The sequence below is a fragment of the Pyrus communis genome, chromosome 9 (assembly GCF_041283825.1).
Source record: "Pyrus communis isolate YQ-2024b chromosome 9, ASM4128382v1, whole genome shotgun sequence".
Classification (NCBI taxonomy): domain Eukaryota; kingdom Viridiplantae; phylum Streptophyta; class Magnoliopsida; order Rosales; family Rosaceae; genus Pyrus; species Pyrus communis.
In genome coordinates this window covers 10,060,751-10,076,076 of record NC_142573.1, presented here as the reverse complement: position 1 = coordinate 10,076,076, position 15,326 = coordinate 10,060,751, and the positions used below count along the sequence as shown (strand labels likewise).

Here is a 15,326-nt window from a genome sequence, read left to right as displayed (position 1 = left end):
TTCCAGTAAGATTTTAGTTAGAATAAAAGCCTTGATGGGATTACGTTGGTTGGTCTCATTTCGGCTTCTGCACAATTAGGTGCGGCTAAGTATGTTAATTGGGTTCGAGACATTAACCTTGATGATTTTTTCAGGGAGTGAGGGAAAGAAACATATTTTCTCATAGCTCAATGATTTTTGTTTGATGACATTAACCTTGATGATTTATAACCAGTTTAACATTTTTATTCAAATTTGTATTCCTCTATTTAATACAAATTCTAGAGAATATCCAAACAATGAAATTTGGAATTCCCTTCATTTTGTAATTTCTATGTATCCAACATCCAAACGATGAAATTTCAATTAACGGGAATTTAATTACTGTCAATTGTAATTCCCATCATTTAAAATTCTGTGATAATTTAGAAATTCTCCATCCAAACATAGTGTAAGATTATTATTGGCACTCCTTAAAATGTTTAAGCACGAAAATTTTAATGTGCTAATAACAATTCTTACAAAAATCTCCCAATTCTTCTGCTGTATGCCATTTTCAATAGACCTTCACGTCCAGGAAACCGTTTCGAATTCTCCACCATCCAATCCTCACCGTCACTCTCTTTCTCCCTCCCTAATCCAACTCCATTTCTAACACTACCCCGACTCCTTTCAAAAATCCCCAACTTGTCCTCCCTCCTCATTCTCTGCCTCACCCTCACTCTCCTCTCCCTCCGCCTCTCTCCGACCTCCCCCGAATCCTCCACTACCTCCTTCTCCTCTTCCCTCTCCTCCCCTCTCTCTCCTCCCTCCTTCTCAGTCCTCCTCGGAATTCTCCCCCCTTTCGACGTCCCCAAAAGCTCAAAGTTCACCCTGCTCCACCCAATTTTGTCCTCATTATCCCAACCGAACCTCTCGCTGATCTCCAACAGCTCCGAAACTCCACCGGCGGCGATAGAATTCCTCCGATTCCCGTTCAGGATGTTCTCCGCCACCTCCCACTCGATCCGGTCCCGGTAAACGGCGTCATCGAGGACCTGGTCGGCGAGCTTGGCCCAGTCCTCGAAGTCGCGAGCGCGGAGATTTTTGGAGACCCACTTGAGGTAGGCGGAAGGGAGGGTGCCCAGCATCTTGCCCTTGTGTTTTCCGAAGTCTATGACTCTGTCTCTGGCGGGCGGCGGCGGCGGTGTTGAGGCGGAAAGAGAAGGTGGTTTGGGGGATTTTGTGGGTTTGAAGGAGCAGGAGAGGCGGAGGGGGTGCGGAGAGGCGTGGAAGAGTGGTGGGTTTGACGGCGGAGTGTGGAGCCGGAAGAGAGTGCTTAGAGTAGTCATGGATGGAGGAGGAGGAGGAGATAAGGCAGAGAAAACAGAGTATGTGAAACAGTGAAAGGAGGTGTGCGAGTGACTGAGTGCGCCTTTTTGTACCCAACTTTTTCATAACTAAACCCAAATATTCTAATGAACAATGGGTAACAAAGTTCCAATTTCACCCCTTATCGCGCATTGGTCAAAAAGAAATTATTTATTGACAAATAGATACTCAAACTGCGGATGGGAGGTGAAAATTTTATCTCATGATCAAAGATATATATTTGAGATTTGCTAATTTGAGTATTTTCTATTCTCTAGTATTGGGGTTAGTTACTATTTATATTCACGGAATTGGTTGAAATGTGTTCTTAATAGATTCAAATGCGTTGATAAAAATTGTTTGTCTCCAACCAAACAATATCGTTTGGAAGTGTTTTTAAAATGGTTGAAAACACTTTTTGAAACCAATACTTGTTAAAAATCAAAGTAGATCCTGAAAGTAAGAAGTACATAATCGATGTTTCTTTCATAAAGCATTTAAAAATATTTTTAAAACCCAAAATCAATTTCACTAAAAACTTTCAATCATTTTAAAAATAAGAGAGAGCCCACCGCACATAAGCAATTTACTAACACATAAAATATATGTTATCATGTCCTGTTCACCTGTGAGGCATCAAAACACGAAAAAAGAGAGAATTAATCTCAAAATGCTTGGTGAACGTTGTTTGCTTATGATAGTTGTTTAGTAGTTAGCGGTCGAATTTTTTCGCTGGAACTAGTGTCGTACTTGTACACTATGTGACACTCAAATTACACCATGTTGAAGTAGGTAAACCTAAAATTGGTAATCTTAAATACTACAAAAGTTGGTGAATGTATGAGAATGAACGCCTAAATTTTCATTCTCTCTTATCTTAGAGCTCTCACATTAGATAAATCTTGAGCGTAATCGGGAAAATACATGGTGAAAACTCTCATCATATTTGAAGCTAGTAACTTAGTATACTTTTTAAGTTGGGGTTATTTTTGGAAGATGGGTTGGATATTGTTATGAATATTCCTTGTTGTAGATACATGAGGTTGGTGAGGTTCGTTTCAGACCAAGACCTAAGTTCGAATCTTGCTACAGCAATTCCTCTTAGTGGATAATTTGTAAAAACGAAAAAAAGAGTTTAGAACCCCATCTATAAGTTCTCAAAGAGGCTTATAATAAGCTCTCTAACAAGTACACTGAACAAATTGCATAAACAATAAGAAATCGGATTATCTAAACTTGCAAAATCAAGTAACCTGATTTTGTCTAAAGTATCTTTAGTTGAGAAGATCACAAATATACTTGCGTATGATTTCTGGTTGTATTTATCTTTTCTGTACTTCAATCCAATCCTGGGAAGAGGAAACCCATCTTATTGTTCATGCTAAGGTGTTTGTTCATGAAAAAATTTAAAGTTTATTTAATGGTTAAAATCTTAAGTCTATAGGTTATTGGTGAGGAGCATCACTTGTCATGCTAAGGTGTTTGTTCATGAAAAAATTTCTCGTAGTGCACACTACTTGATAAGGTGGGGTCCACTTTTAACTGGTGATGTGTACTGGTCCTATTGGACCTGTGGTGTTTTTTTATTCTTTGGGAAAATGGGCCTTGAGCTCCAACGGGCATAATTAAGGACTGCTGCGAGAGGTGGAGCATATCATCGGCATATTCCATTTTTGGGTCTTGGTAAACAAATTTGGCATTTTTTAGGAAGCTATTATTAGCACTCTCAAAATCTCAATCCACGCTCCTTATGTATTTTTTATTTATCTATTTTAATTCTTTTAATGTGATTTCCGATTTTGCCCTTGTATTACTTTTAATGTGCCTAGAATTTTGAAAACCTAATTTTTAATGACTAAAATAAATTGGTGGGAATACTTTGATTTTGAGCATGTTTTTCTTTTTTTTGAAAGCCTCATTAATCTTTCATTTGGAATTGATTTTGCTGACGAAAAAAATTGAAGAGATTTATGGTAGATTTGTTTTCTTTCTAGATTTCCTATGAAACAAATAGCATAGCAAATGTCACAAATAACATATTTCTTCCTTCTTTTCAACAAAATAAAATTGTTGCTAAAGGCAACAAGTAATCCTTCTAAAATATGACATAATAGTTGTGGCTATCTGTCACATCACGGCCCGGGTGGGACCACTTCTCGGGCTCGACTCCGCCGTAGCACGATATTGTCCACTTTGGGCCTCGACCACAACCTCACGGTTTTGTTTTTGGGAACTCACATGAGAACTTCCCAGTGGGAACTCATATTAGCTGATGCGGTTGAACCGACAGGAATACGTTTGTATTATTTAATATAAATGTATTCATGTCGGTTATAACCGATAAGAATTCTTAAAAAGAATTTTGAATCCAACGGCTAGTTGGCTTCAATTACCGTTGGATTCAAATGCTTTTTTTTTTTTTTTTTTTTTTTTTTTGGGGCTTTTTTTTTATTTTAAAAATTCTATTTTTTTTCCTATAAATACCTAAACCATTCCTCACAAAATTCACCATTCCTACCATTTCAATTCTCATATTTTCCTTCCTCTTTCAAAAATATGTCCTTCAATTTTTTTAATAATTTTGAAATGGCCTCTTTTGCAATGAAAGGTAGGGCTTGGACCCGAAAAGAAGATGAAGCTTTTTGCAAGGCTTATAGATGGGCATCGAAAGATAGTGTGAGGGGGAATTGTCAAACAAATGACGGTGTTTGGACTTGTGTGTCCAAAAAATACTTAGAGTTCTATGAAGGCACCACTCCAGTGAATATTCGAAACCACGAGAGTTGTTCTTCAAGATGGAAGAAACATCTTCAGCCAAGTTTGAACAAAAGGCATCAAGCATTGTTAGCAGCCGCAAGTAGACATGAAAGCGACGCTAATTACTACGACGAAATAAGTGTTTTCACAATTTATTTTAAATATTTAATTATATTACATTTAATTTCATAAATTAATTTCTTTTAATTTTTTTTCTAGGTATGCCAAGCGGAGGAATTATATATGGAGAGCAGCTCGAAACCCTTTCAGTTTTACAGTTGTTGGGAAATTTGTAAAGGGTGGGTGTTATTTGAAGATCCACCACAAAGAGCTCCTAGCCGGTGTTCGAAATTGCATCCTCAACTGCAGATATGGATGAAGATGGATCTCCAACCATTCAACAAAAAAGGGTAGAAAATCCGTCTTCGGGTGAAGGTTCCATACCTAGGGCTATGGGACGAAACAAGGCGCGAAGGTTGAAGGAAAAGGGCAAGACAAATGATAATTATGCTGCTCAACATGAAGTGGTGGCCTCATTGCGATTATTGGCGGAGCAAAATGCCCTTGAGGCCGAAGAAATGAAGCGTAGGCATGAAGAACGGGCAAAACAAATACAAGAAGAGATGAATGATAAGAATATGGAAATGAACACTTCGAATTACACTCCAATGAGTAAGGCCTATTTTGATAGGAAAAAAAAAGAAATTATGAGCCGACAGCAGTTGTTTATCTCTGACTATACTCCTACGATGACGGATGATGAAGATGATGTTGATTATGGATATTAAATTTAAGTTGTTTTAGTTTTTAAATTTAAGTTAATGTTATTTTTGAATTTAATTTGTAATTTTTAAATTTAATTTGTCATTTTTTAATTTTAGTTGTAATTTTTAAATATAAGTTGTAGTTTTTAAATTTAAGTTGTTGTTTTTAAATTTACGTTGTTATAGTTTTTAAATTTAAATAATAAATTATGTTTGGCCCTATGACCCTTGGTTGGAGACGGTTTTTTATGACAGGGCTAAAACGAGCCATCTGGCCCGGAGACGGAGGCAAATATGGCCATGTATTGTTTATTAAAATATTAATATATTAATATCTTCAAAGATCTTGGAAGACCAGAGAGTTAAAACGAACATTCTGACCAGCCCTCAGTTGGAGATGGCCTAAATTTAATTTGCTCACCCAATGCACCAATTAACAAGATTATCCTCACTGGGAATTAGTCTTTTCGAAACCCATTGTGGATTAGTCCTGCTCTTCAAGCGAGAGATACTTCAGATTTCGAAAAGGAAAAGAAAAAAAAAACACAGATTGTCCTCACACACTCACTCATTTTACAGAAATCTGAAAAATGCTTTATTTTATTGACTTTAGCAGTATGTAAATAATAGATAAATAAATGATAATAAAGATGGCAAGGACAAATAAAGACAGGAAGTAGCATGTGAGTTACACCACCTCCTACTTGTCTTGATCATTATTTTGTCCTTTTCCACTCTAAAACACTACCACACCGGATTCTAGTAATTTGGAGGCTTTCGTGATTATGATCGTTCATCGTACATGGAATGATCATTTGAAATTTAAAACTATAAATCTCCTAGATCTCCAAAAAATACCTTCACCTTCGTCACAAATCTAACTGAAAAAATCAAGAAGGATTTGTGAAATGGACTAGAAATCATATTTTAAAAATGTTGAAATAAATATCAATCTCACTTTCTCAAGTAATGTGTTGAAAAGAGTAGAACTTGGATATAAATAAGGGAGTTTTAACGAAAAACTCACAGTACTGTTCATTTTAACGAAAAACCATATTTTTATACTAAAAAGTCAATTTTGGTACTATTCATTTTACCCTTTATTTTGTCCTTATTATTAAAACTCAAAGTTTTCAAGCCATTTTTATTCGTTTTCCTTATAAATAAACTGATACTCGAAAATTCTAAAATGCATCGGTATATTAAACGTTTGAATTTATATAATTTCAATTTCACTGTTTAAGCATATATGCATCTTATACACCGATTTAAAATTACAAGTTGACCGTGTTCATTTTGTAAATGTAAACCCAAGTTGAAACACACTCATGGAACTTGGAAGTTAATCACTGGTAAGGCAAAAGATGTGGAGAGAGTTCAATGACAACATTGATAATAAAAATAATGCTACATATACTACTTATTTGGAGTATATTTCATAACACATGAATTGAATTATCATTTAAGTGCTTAATTAACGAACATATATGTTTTATTAACAACACATCATATGACCTATAAATGTGGTCTAAGTAGATAGTATCCATGGCATTTGCTAAAAAAAATCAAAAACAAGAGAGGAAATTATAGCAATGGTTTCTTAATTTTAACCCAATTGAAGTAATGATCTTTCAACTAAAAATCTGTTACCATTAGTCATTTAATTTATCAAGATGTGCAGCTATGATCATTTTTGTCAATTCCATTAGAACTTCCATCAAAATAAATCATATGTTATGCATGTGAGGCTGAATCAAGGGGTAAATGTGAGAAATTAAGTGAGAAAATTGTTAGAATGATGCCTCAACTTAACCCAATTGAAGAAATAATTCCTCAATTTTAACCCAATTTGAGCAATGATCTATCAATTTAACCTAATAGTAGCAATGATTTTTCCAACATTACTCATTTTGACCGAAAATCTGACGGAGTTGACGAAATGTCATAAATACTTGTTTTGATAAGTTAAGAGCTAATTGTCATAAATTTTTAGTTGAATGTTCATTATTTTAATTGGATTAAAGTTAATAAACTATTATTATAATTCAAAAAAAAAAAAAAAAAAAACAATCGAAAGCACTTTCGCGGAAACATCATTCACCAGATCGCGCGCAGTTAAGTAAATACAATCATCCGCATGGGATCACACTGGGTGCTCTATCTGCCAATTATACCGATCTCATGATAACAGTCCGTGTCCTTTGAAAGCTTTCCCTCTTTATCTTCCTGCTCTCCACTCTCTCTGTAAATTTTAACTCTCTCTCTCAATTGTCTCTGCAATTCGGTCGGAATCCTAGAGTTTTGGTCGAGCTTCGAGCCTCAGATATCAAAATCTCTGCCCGATCTGCGCCCAAAATGCCGGCGGTGTACGGTGCCCGATTGACCACTTTTGAGGACTCCGAGAAGGAGAGTGAGTACGGCTACGTCCGCAAGGTTCGTTCCACTTCCACCCTCGATTTGAACGGATCAGATTTATTGAATTCGATATCAATTCGATCTGTTGAGTTTCTGTTGCTATTGAAGTGATTGGATCAGTGCTCTGTTGCTGTGAATTTTGTAATTATTGAGATATAAAGGTTGATTGAAAAGATATAGTTGTGTGTAATTGATCCAAGAACTTGAATTGACGTGTTCATTGTGATCAATAAGTTTAATTGATCGATGAATTTTGCTGATATGATTTGCATTGCTTCCAAAATTGAGTGGTTGGTTAACCGGAGTAGAAAAGAAATGCAAAAGTTTAATTTGTTCAGTACTTTTTGTTGCTCGAGCAGCAAAAGTTTAGTAATTTTCCACTACTTTAACCGCAAATCACATCGATCTTCTCTTTATTGGGTTTGTTGATTTGATTTATGTACGAAAAGGTTTGGTTTTACGTTTATATTTTTGTGTGTATTGCGGCTGGCTAATTGGATTTGTCAAATACATAATTGACAGGTCTCTGGACCAGTCGTGGTTGCTGATGGCATGGCTGGAGCTGCTATGTACGAGTTGGTTCGTGTTGGACATGATAATTTGATTGGTGAAATTATTCGGTTAGAAGGAGATTCTGCTACAATTCAAGGTTACTTGTTATTTCTTGTTCATCCTATCTTGTTTGCAGTCATATCAATTCATGTTTGGCATCCATCGTTTCAGAAAAGTAAATAATCAGCTAATTTATGTTTGGCTTTGGTATAACCATAAGTTTTTCTGTCCATTTCAGTTTATGAGGAAACAGCTGGGTTGATGGTGAACGATCCGGTTCTACGTACTCGCAAGGTGGGTTTGACGTCTTGTTTTACCCTCTTTGTTTTCTGTTGCTTCAACCACATCAGCTAATATTTCGTATATTGGTGTTTCAGCCTTTATCAGTGGAGTTGGGACCTGGAATATTGGGAAATATTTTTGACGGAATCCAGGTTTGTTTACATTACTTCGCAGCTATCCTTTTTTCTATACTGTGTTACGAACTTATCTATTCTGTTTATACTTCGTATTATCTTTAGTCAAAACAAAACCTCGAGAATTTTGAGAAAAAATTATTGATTAGGGCAGTTTTTTATGCTTACTCGCTTCTTTTCTTATTGTCTTTTTCTTTATCATGACAGAGGCCCTTGAAAACTATTGCAAAGATCTCTGGTGATGTCTATATCCCACGTGGTGTATCTGTCCCTGCTCTTGACAAAGATATACTTTGGGAGTTTCAACCTAAAAAAATTGGTAATTTAAATCAAATTTATGTATAGCTGTTTAGCAGAAAAAAAAATTGATTTTAATATGGCTCGTTTGATTTTGAAAATTTTAAACCACGGATGGCAGGTGAAGGTGATCATCTTACTGGTGGAGACTTGTATGCTGTAAGTTCCGTAGCATTGAACTCTTGGTTTGTGAAAGACTTTTTGAAAGATATTGTACTACTCAAGTATGATCATTTTCGTTCGAGTTGCATTTAAGTTTGGGCATGTGTATCTTTTGCATTGCAGACGGTCTTCGAAAATAGTCTGATGGAGCACCGAGTTGCACTTCCTCCCGATGCTATGGGAAAAGTTACTTACGTCGCACCACCTGGTCAATATTCATTGAAGGTTTGATTATGACTTTGTTAATATTTGGTATCCATTTCTCTGATCATCATTTTAACTAAATATTTACTACAATTCTGTGAACATGGTTTCTTTACTATGTCAGGAGTATGTAAACATTTGCGTGTATATACATGATACAGACGTTTGTCTTTATAGAGCAAGCACTACTTGAGTCATGAATGAATTTTCTTGAACTTTGAGAGTTGACTCTTCCTATATCCATTTGCAGGATACTGTGTTAGAGCTTGAGTTTCAAGGACAAAAAAAGAAATTTACAATGCTTCAGGTCTGTATAGTTTGCTCTTTGGCTTTTGGTTTCAGAGTATTTGTGCTTACCGATATGGTCATTATTGTAAACTGTATTTAAATTGGTTTACATAATTGCAGACTTGGCCTGTACGTACACCTAGGCCTGTTGCATCAAAGCTTGCTGCTGATACCCCTCTACTTACTGGGCAGGTGATTATATTTTTGCTTTATAGATTCTTCTATCTTTTGGGATTAGTGGTTCCTGACGATTTTTTTTCTCAGCGTGTTCTTGATGCCCTTTTCCCCTCTGTTCTTGGTGGGACTTGTGCCATTCCTGGGGCTTTTGGTTGTGGAAAAACAGTTATTAGTCAAGCTCTTTCAAAGGTAAAAATATGTCATTATTTATTAGAGATTTCCTACAGTTATTTGTGCACTGGACCTCATAGTAGATGTTTTTCTTGAGTGCAGTACTCAAACTCAGACACTGTGGTTTATGTTGGTTGTGGAGAACGTGGAAATGAAATGGCAGAGGTATGTATTCTATAATCGGATCATTTGTTACACATTTTGACCCTCTTGGATGTGATCAATTCAAACTAATCAATGATCCAGGTGCTTATGGATTTCCCTCAATTGACAATGACTTTGCCTGATGGTCGTGAAGAATCTGTCATGAAGCGCACAACCCTTGTGGCCAACACTTCTAACATGCCTGTGGCCGCTCGTGAAGCTTCAATCTATACTGGTAAACCTTTTAAGCTATGTCTCACTAAGGTTCCACTGATCTATTAAAAACTTTTGGGTGCAAGAGGATGATATGCTGTTTTATAAATCTGCACGATTTCATTCTACTTCACCACCTTTGATGGTCCATTACATATGCTTGGAAAAGCATAGACATAGCCATGGCTCAAATAGAATTGAACTCTTCTATTGAATTTTTCGGGGAAAATTTACTTAGATAGGTCAACTTCCTTGCTGGTGCTACTCTTTTTGGGTGGTGAACTGAGTCAAACTATTATTTTAGGAGTTGTTTTCATATTCTTCGCCTTTTCTCTCTGAAATTTTCAGGAATCACTATTGCTGAATACTTCAGAGATATGGGCTACAATGTCAGCATGATGGCAGATTCAACATCTCGATGGGCTGAGGCATTGCGTGAGATTTCTGGGCGGCTGGTAATTCTATCTCTTATAATTTATTTTTGTGCAAGATGCATTTTTATTGATTTGTTCTCTCACCTTCTTACACACACAAAATATGTCATGCGGCATATTCTTCTTTCACAAACTACTTTGGAAGTTTTTCTCTTTTTTCTTTTTTATACATGAAATATAATATTCATCCCTTTAATGGCATTTCTCTTGCTTTTATATATAGGCTGAAATGCCTGCAGATAGTGGATACCCTGCTTATTTGGCAGCACGTTTAGCATCATTTTACGAACGGGCTGGTAAAGTAAAATGTCTTGGTGGGCCAGAGCGTAATGGCAGTGTGACAATTGTTGGTGCTGTTTCTCCTCCAGGAGGAGATTTCTCAGACCCTGTGACATCTGCAACCCTTAGCATTGTTCAGGTATATTTGCAATCTCATTATTATGTATGAAATTACAAATAAGAGGTTGTTCTTGATACCTTCTGTGATTCTCATCAATGGAAGTATACCTTTTCTTTTCCAGGTTTTCTGGGGTCTGGACAAAAAACTTGCCCAGAGGAAGCATTTCCCCTCTGTGAACTGGCTTATTTCTTACTCGAAGTACTCAACGGTATGTTCATAGACTGTTACCCCTCATCATTTAATAAAGGCTCCCCTTTGTTGGTATCATTGACTGAGCGGGATTAATTGTTCATTCCTTTTTGCTGATTGTTGGACTTGTTTCTGTATGTTGTTTGCAGGCATTAGAGTCTTTCTATGATCAATTCGATCCTGATTTTATCAACATCAGGACAAAGGCACGTGAGGTTTTGCAACGAGAAGATGATCTCAACGAAATTGTCCAAGTACGTCTTTCTTTACTTGTAGTATGGATTAGAGGGTTTTCCAATCCCAAAAACAGAAACTGTTTCATTTTTGTACGTTATTTGTATAGAGCTGAACTATAAGGTACTGTAAAATTCAAGACAGGGACCTTTAGATTTTCTATCGTATCAGATTGATATCTGGTGTGATAGATATTCAAGTTTTAGCTTATACATACATTGTCTGTCATAAACTGATGTCTTGGGTTACTGCAGCTTGTAGGAAAGGATGCTTTGGCTGAAGGAGATAAGATCACCTTAGAGACTGCAAAGCTCTTGAGGGAGGATTATCTTGCTCAGAATGCATTTACTCCGTGAGTTCCAGCTCCATAGTCCTCTCTTTTGACCTATATATGTTTTAATTATTCATATGTTCCTTCTGTTTTCATTTTGGTTGGGCCCGGTACAGTCACTCATCTTTTACATGTTTTTCATGGGTGGACAGATATGACAAGTTCTGCCCATTCTACAAGTCCGTCTGGATGATGCGGAATATCATCCATTACTTTAATCTGGCCAATCAGGTGAACTGTTTGTCCATTTCTTTCCTTTATTATTATGACCTACGATGTTTGCATTAGCAATATCTTTGGATGTCTGAAGAATCCATCTCTAGGTTGATTGAATTTTTTTTGTTCTCGTGTTCATAGTGTAAGGAAAAGAAGAGTTGTTATCATTCATTGTCTTCACATACACAATTTTTTTCACCACAATTAAGCTTTATATCGTACATAAAGAACAACCGAGTTCACCTTGAAATGGCTTTAATTGAATGAGAAATGGTCATCTGATGTTATGTGGCGTTCAATATGCAGGCTGTAGAGAGAGCAGCTGGTATGGATGGTCAAAAGATTAGTTACAGCTTAATCAAGCACCGCTTGGGAGATCTCTTTTACCGCCTAGTGTAAGTAACATCACAATGCTTTTACAACAGGAAACGTTTCAAATCTTGTTGGTCCTAACCCTCTTACCGGTGACATGCAGGTCCCAAAAGTTTGAGGATCCGGCAGAAGGGGAAGAAGCTCTTGTGGTGAAGTTTAAGAAGCTACACGAGGACCTCACAAGTGGTTTCCGTGCTCTTGAGGATGAAACCCGATGATTGAACATCTCAAAACAATGAGCTTTAGATTGTTCGAGCGGCTGTTATAAAGTCGCGTGGCAACAGAGTTTGAGTTACCGTGGATTTATTTTTGTTGTGCATGAAGAACGACAGTGTTAGGTCTTGTGATGCCACTCTTGCTTTGCTCATGTGGCACTTGTTCTAGTCGGAATGTGTAGTTATAGTTTCAATTATTGTATTCCTGTCATTCCCTTGGGGATTTTTCCCCCAGAATAATTTAAACAATAAGATATGCATCATTTCGAGTTTTTGGTTCGCTCGACAGTTCTCGTTTCTCTCCATTGGATCGCCCATTTTTAAGACTCCGAGTTGACGAAGCAAGCGAAGAGAAGAAAGTAAAACGAACTGCCTGTATCCCAATCCAAAGAGCGTAGACAGTGACCATGGTAACTGCTAAGCTTTATCTCCTTACGAGATGTCAAAATTCTAGGCAGAATGTCACTGTGCGTATTTAACATCAAAGGTCTATTCAACCGAAGTATTATTTGCTAATTGGATTTGAAGACTTTGTGATTATGAGTGAAATTTGATATCAATGTCAAATTTATTTTTAAATAATTTAAATGACGAGCCCCTTATTCCACTACATTTCAACCACTTTTCAACATTTTTTAATAATTACAACCATTTAAAGCAATATTTAAATAAGACAATAACATTTGACAATTTGGTTGGAGAGGTACAAAATTTAACATAAAACTTCCAATTGCCACATCAACCATTAATTGTAATATGATTCTTATAATTTGACATTTCCTTTGAAGATGGTCTAAGAAAGTAAAAGGCCTAGTCACTCTTTAGAAACAGGCTAACAGAAAAGCAAGTTTACCACTTTTCAGCCAAGCAATGACATTGACATAGCCATACGAAGGTTTAGCGGAACAAACGGAATTCAGAAAACCCTAAGACGTAAATGAGTACTACAAATTACAAAAGCAAGGTTCAAATAAAATGTCATTAGGAATCGATTCATATCCAAGCAAACACTGCCACATTGAATACAAAGCATAAATTGACGACCGCATGAATTAGACCATATATATATATAGTACTGACTTGAAATGGAAAACGAGACTCGATCCTTTGGCTTTCACTTTCAAAGACTTCGCCGAGTTAGCCTGGCCCGACTTTAGGAATGTCATAATGCTCGCTCATGTTTGCCAGATATTGGTTGAAGTCTTGAATTCTGTCACGGTGGGACTTGTTTGCTGTCTTGGCCAGCCTGTGATTATCAATTCTCTCTCTCTGTTCTATATATCGTCTCTCGGCAGGTGTGAGAAGATCACCGTAGTGAGGAGCCTTCCCCTCCTCACTTGATTTGTGCGAATCGTTTATTTCTTCCTCATCGGGATTGGTTACTTCTGTACTTTCATCTACACCTAATACCATATTGAATGACTAAACTCAGACAAAAGGGAAATTCAAAACAGATATGGCATGGTAAAGAGGAACCAAAGTAAACGTCAATACAATATTTTTTTTTTTTAGAAAAGAGCATTGGACATTGTTACTGCCTTGCATATAAAGTACTAAAAAATGACTAATTCAACGAAACCAATGTCTTCTTGTTCTTTTTTTTTCCAAAACAAAATCATTGTCGTTCAAATTCCATCAAGTCTAGCAATGGATGGTCCTGGTGATGAAAGAACCATTGTTCACACACAGAGTTGATAAATATATACTACTAAACTAAAAATTAATCTGATGTTACAAAAAACAGTTTTTTATTTTTACAGATTCGTGTGCGGTCAAACCTTTTTCAATTTGCGACCATGAAAAATGAGAAAAATACAAGACATAATATTCAAACCTAAAAGAGAAAACAGTTTTAATTTGATATCAAGGGGATAACTTACCAGGTGAGAGCTCAGTTTCCGTTACAATAGAAGTTTGTTCTTGATGTTTCTTATGCTTCTTTTTCTTCTTCATTCCAGCAGCCTTCACATCCAGAGCCTTTCCCTTGAGCTTCAGCTTCCCACCAACGACATTCTCATACGACGACATGTTTGTGTCTATAAGATCAAAATACACAAAAGTTATGCTACACAAACACGAGAGCGATGAACGAAATGGCAGAGAGCAAACATAAGTGGAAAAAGAACGAGCTCTCTCAACAAAAGGGCAATCAAATCACAGGTAAGTATTAAACTGTCCCAGTCTCCCAAGAAACAAACAAACTCATCTACAACAAGGGCGAAATATGAAACTATTTATTGACCTAAAACAAATAATTTCCTACAGAATCAAAGTCAATTGAACTCAGAAAAACCTCTGGAAAGTAAAACATATACAGAGGAAAAGAACCCTTTGTTCCAGGATATTAGGTTATCCAGGAAACAATCAAACCCCAATTTGTTATTCCTCAATTAGATTTAGATACCAATTTCAGCCAAGCTCCAATAAACCCAGAAACCCTAATTCTTAGTAACTGAGTTGCAGCGGCAAGAATCAAATTTGCCCCTCCCTTCATCTAAGAACCCATCAAATCAAACGAATAACCACACTAAAACGGACTAAAAATTAAGAAAAATTACCACAAAAATTCTCAGATGAATCAATTGAGAAAGCAGAAAGCAAAGAACCCTCAGATTAAAGATTGTACCTGAAACAAAAGAGAAAGAGTGCTTGATCTCGATCGCTTTGGAATTTCACAGAAGAATGTTTTATCATAAGTTTTACGATACACCTCAAGATTAAAGATTTTGTGTTCGATATGGACCCCGAAGAGTCCTAGGTCTTTGCTGTTATATTTTAAACCCGCTTTCAGATGGCCCGACCCAATTTTTAAATTTCGGACTCTTTTAGGGAGCACTTTTTATTTTATTTTTAAATGAAACAAAATGAATTCACTGTAACGTGTTGTCTCGGTTTAATAATAGAATATTCTGTAGTGAAAAATTTATAAATGACTTTATGTTGTAAAATCGACCATGTGTGTACAGTGGAATAAATAAAATAAGACACAAAATTTACGAGGTTCCTCTACAGTCAGTGTGACTGGAGTACGTCCTCGGGCAGCAGT

General features: G+C 36.4%; 3 protein-coding genes across 3 annotated transcripts; 1 reads left to right on the top strand and 2 right to left on the bottom strand.

The window, feature by feature from the left end:
* Positions 1-460: 460 nt before the first annotated feature.
* Positions 461-1,447, bottom strand: LOC137741009 (golgin family A protein). The gene has a single exon (XM_068480818.2). It carries the CDS (start codon positions 1,308-1,310, stop codon positions 498-500), a length of 813 nt encoding a protein of 270 aa, XP_068336919.2. The 5' UTR covers positions 1,311-1,447; the 3' UTR covers positions 461-497.
* Positions 1,448-6,948: 5,501 nt separating this feature from the next.
* Positions 6,949-12,568, top strand: VHA-A (vacuolar ATP synthase subunit A). The gene is made up of 20 exons (XM_068478584.2): positions 6,949-7,283; positions 7,788-7,914; positions 8,056-8,111; positions 8,195-8,251; positions 8,441-8,552; positions 8,652-8,689; positions 8,816-8,917; positions 9,147-9,203; positions 9,305-9,376; positions 9,449-9,550; positions 9,635-9,697; positions 9,779-9,911; positions 10,238-10,344; positions 10,547-10,741; positions 10,845-10,931; positions 11,062-11,166; positions 11,401-11,498; positions 11,630-11,708; positions 12,000-12,088; positions 12,169-12,568. Exons 1-20 carry the CDS (start codon positions 7,206-7,208, stop codon positions 12,281-12,283), a joined length of 1,872 nt encoding a protein of 623 aa, XP_068334685.2. The 5' UTR covers positions 6,949-7,205; the 3' UTR covers positions 12,284-12,568.
* A 663-nt stretch (positions 12,569-13,231) lies between these two features.
* On the bottom strand, positions 13,232-15,046 carry LOC137739097 (7-dehydrocholesterol reductase-like protein). The gene is made up of 3 exons (XM_068478586.2): positions 14,907-15,046; positions 14,161-14,316; positions 13,232-13,683 (listed from the first exon to the last, which is right to left on the bottom strand). The coding sequence occupies exons 2-3, from the start codon at positions 14,306-14,308 to the stop codon at positions 13,418-13,420; spliced, it is 414 nt and encodes a 137-aa protein (XP_068334687.2). The 5' UTR covers positions 14,309-14,316; positions 14,907-15,046; the 3' UTR covers positions 13,232-13,417.
* Positions 15,047-15,326: the final 280 nt, after the last annotated feature.

What these genes read in the sequence shown, in the direction of transcription:
- LOC137741009 (XM_068480818.2), bottom strand. Translation starts at nt 1,310, where the DNA reads ATGACTACTCTAAGCACTCTCTTCCGGCTCCACACTCCGCCGTCAAAC.
- VHA-A (XM_068478584.2), top strand. Translation starts at nt 7,206, where the DNA reads ATGCCGGCGGTGTACGGTGCCCGATTGACCACTTTTGAGGACTCCGAG. An exon ending in CGGTTCTACGTACTCGCAAG is followed by an intron (nt 8,112 to 8,194) that starts GTGGGTTTGACG and finishes TTGGTGTTTCAG; the next exon opens with CCTTTATCAGTGGAGTTGGG. An exon ending in GCTCAGAATGCATTTACTCC is followed by an intron (nt 11,499 to 11,629) that starts GTGAGTTCCAGC and finishes ATGGGTGGACAG; the next exon opens with ATATGACAAGTTCTGCCCAT.
- LOC137739097 (XM_068478586.2), bottom strand. Translation starts at nt 14,308, where the DNA reads ATGTCGTCGTATGAGAATGTCGTTGGTGGGAAGCTGAAGCTCAAGGGA. An exon ending in GGAAACTGAGCTCTCACCTG is followed by an intron (nt 13,684 to 14,160) that starts GTAAGTTATCCC and finishes ATATGGTATTAG; the next exon opens with GTGTAGATGAAAGTACAGAA.